This window comes from Dreissena polymorpha, chromosome 10 (genome assembly GCF_020536995.1).
Source record: "Dreissena polymorpha isolate Duluth1 chromosome 10, UMN_Dpol_1.0, whole genome shotgun sequence".
NCBI lineage: Eukaryota > Metazoa > Mollusca > Bivalvia > Myida > Dreissenidae > Dreissena > Dreissena polymorpha.
This window is the reverse complement of record NC_068364.1, coordinates 62,391,404-62,394,100: the sequence shown is the minus strand read 5'-3', so window position 1 is coordinate 62,394,100 and position 2,697 is coordinate 62,391,404. Positions and strand designations below refer to the sequence as shown.

Genomic DNA, 2,697 nt, shown 5'->3' with positions numbered 1-2,697 from the left:
GTATGACTGCGTCCTGCTTCCGACGCTGCCCGAGGCCAATCTTTATGGGTTAACTTTATTTTACTAAATTATTCACGAAATATTCGTTGATTTTTAGTATTTATTTGGCTTTAAACGAATTAAAGTTGAAACCCATATATCCAATTAAGGAAGGTGGCTCTGATATGACATGTGCATGCTTTTGTTTATGTCGTTATCACGACTTGGTAAACCCCACGGCATTACCCCGTTGGAACGATATACTTTACTCACGGGAACGACTTATGCAGTCGTAGTTACGACATCAATAACTCGTGGGAACGACGAAGTAAGTCGTGTTTACGACTTGGTTACTCGTTGGAATGAGATAACTTCCTCGTTGTAACGCTATACTCAGCCAATCTGGACACGTTCAGTTTAAAGAGCATTTCGCCCAATTGGTGCAAAAGGTTCCATGTGCCTTTTAATTTTAATGTCACATGGTCCCTTTTTGCACCAAAGGGGCGATTGATGGCTTAAATAGTCACTTTGGCTGAAAAGGGCTAAACAGGCTAAATTGGGTTCATCGGCTAACTTCACACATATTTATCAGTGAGAATGTTGGTCTAATGTTCATATACCTTCCGAAATGCTCAACAATTCAGACATAAATTTTACTATGTAAGTTAGTTGCAATATTGCATGCAGCAGACAGCGATATTTCAAACTTAGCAGCACACACAATCACTTTCCCGATTCATTTCTGACTAGGAATACATGCAATAATTTAAAATGTTTGTATAAAAACCGAAATGATGCGTAATGTCACGACACATTAAATATCCGCCAATCCACACTTACAAATATGTTACTAGGGAGGAAAAACTGTAACCCATGAACCAGGATGTTCGCGCTACCCAATCAGTGCACACCTTATAGGGATGGGTTACACATACCTCATCTCAGTTTGTCGCCGGCCTGTGTACAGCGCGGAACGCGGAGTAATTGCTGGGTGTTTAACTAATTTATTTTGAGGCTTTATTTCCGGTGGAAGAGCAAAGAAAATGGTGAGTAATCTGATCTAAATATTTAAATGACGTTTTGTTCGCCGTTTATTTATTAAGGCAATATGCTCTACAAATATGTATGATTAATTTTATCATCATTAAGTGTATAGAATGGTAAAGAATTTATAGAAGACACATAAGGCAACTATTTTGATTGTTAAATAATATGTAATGTTTGGCTATGAAGAAAGGCACCTGAATAAAAAAATCCAATATTACGGTCATTTAATATGTTAAACCATAAAACAGAAGAGTTCTTTTTTCATATTATTTTTTCGTTATATTAAATTAAAAATATTTTATTTTAATTATTTGGCATACTGTATTTTCTTATTGATGGTTAAAACATCTCTTTGAGCAATTTTAAAACGAAATATATTCTCTACAATACTGTATAAACCCTTGCGAAACATTTTACTACACGTCACATGCGGAATGACTCAAAATCTATTCTCAATCCAGGATATCGCAACAGCTTTTACATGAACAATATCCACACCATTAAACACGCGACAGATGTTGCTGTTTCAATATGGTTTGCAAACTGCTCGTTGAATCGACTCAGTGAACACGTTTCTTTCTAATCAGTATGATATTAATTTGTATTCCGCACTTAATGTATGTCTTTTTCGTAATTTGTGTCTTTCGGTTTGTCAGTATTTCAATTAAATATAACCCTACATTTTAGCGTTCTGTGCCCATGACCGTGTTCATGCGAAATTTACAAACATTGTTTGCTCTACAATTCAGTAGAACAATTTGCATTGTCGTAATAGCGCTTTCTAATTGAGTTCGCTAAGTATTTCGGTTTAACTTGTTACCACTCAGAAGCAAAGTGAAAATGGCTATGTGCAAACAGCATAAATCCAGAACAGCATACGAGTAACTGGCAGTCTGTTCAGGTTTTATGCTGTTTGCTGCTCATCAGTATCTTAGGGTTGGAAATGAAGCCTTTCAAACATGAATACATTAAGAAAGGACTTCAATTCATTTTGATTTTCTAAATTACTTCAAATGCTTTTAAGTGTGTTTCTGAGTGGGAAAGGGCTAACATAATTTTAAGACGGCGGAGCAAGTCTAAGTTTACAGGCGACATTTTTGAATTTGTGTTGGTTTGTATTTCAGTTGAGAACATACCTCGCGTTTGTGCTGGTTGTTTGCGCATGCGTGTATACAGCTGAAGCAGGTAGGTGGGCATGGTCATGTTACACGAGTATTGCGTGTTTGTATTGGTTTAAATTTTCGATATAACTGTTAAACTTAGCTACCTGTAGGAAGAGTTTAAGTGATGCTTTAATTTGGTTTATTTATTGTTAGAAGGACAAAATTCTCATAGTTATGCAAGTAAATGATAATTGCACTACTTGAATCAGCGGTAGGAGAAGAACGAAATAAGTATATAAGCCGCGCTCTGTAAAAAAGGGTTTAATGCATATGCGTAAAGTGTCATCCGAGATAAGTATGTGCAGTCCGAACAGGCTAATCTGTGACGACAATTTTCGCCTTTTCTTGATTTTTGCTAAGAGACTTTCTCGAAACAAAAATATCATAAAAGCGGAAAGTGTCTGCACGGGCTAATCTGGCACGACACTTTATGCACATGTATTAAACCCTCTTTTCACAGAGCACGGCCAAATTATAAATGCCCAATCCACACATATGCACGCTTTGC

At 36.5% G+C, this 2,697-nt stretch overlaps 1 protein-coding gene across 5 annotated transcripts in view; it reads left to right on the top strand.

Moving 5' to 3' along the window:
• The first annotated feature begins 896 nt into the window (after positions 1-896).
• LOC127847345 (prion-like-(Q/N-rich) domain-bearing protein 25) overlaps positions 897-2,697 on the top strand; it is a 68,717-nt gene continuing 66,916 nt past the window's right edge. For all 5 annotated transcript variants that reach the window (XM_052379191.1, XM_052379192.1, XM_052379194.1 and 2 more), the window contains exons 1-2: positions 897-1,025; positions 2,151-2,211. In XM_052379191.1, coding sequence (XP_052235151.1) covers positions 1,023-1,025; positions 2,151-2,211 — 64 coding nt within the window. In that variant the 5' untranslated portion in view covers positions 897-1,022. The remainder of the gene's footprint in view (positions 1,026-2,150; positions 2,212-2,697) is intronic.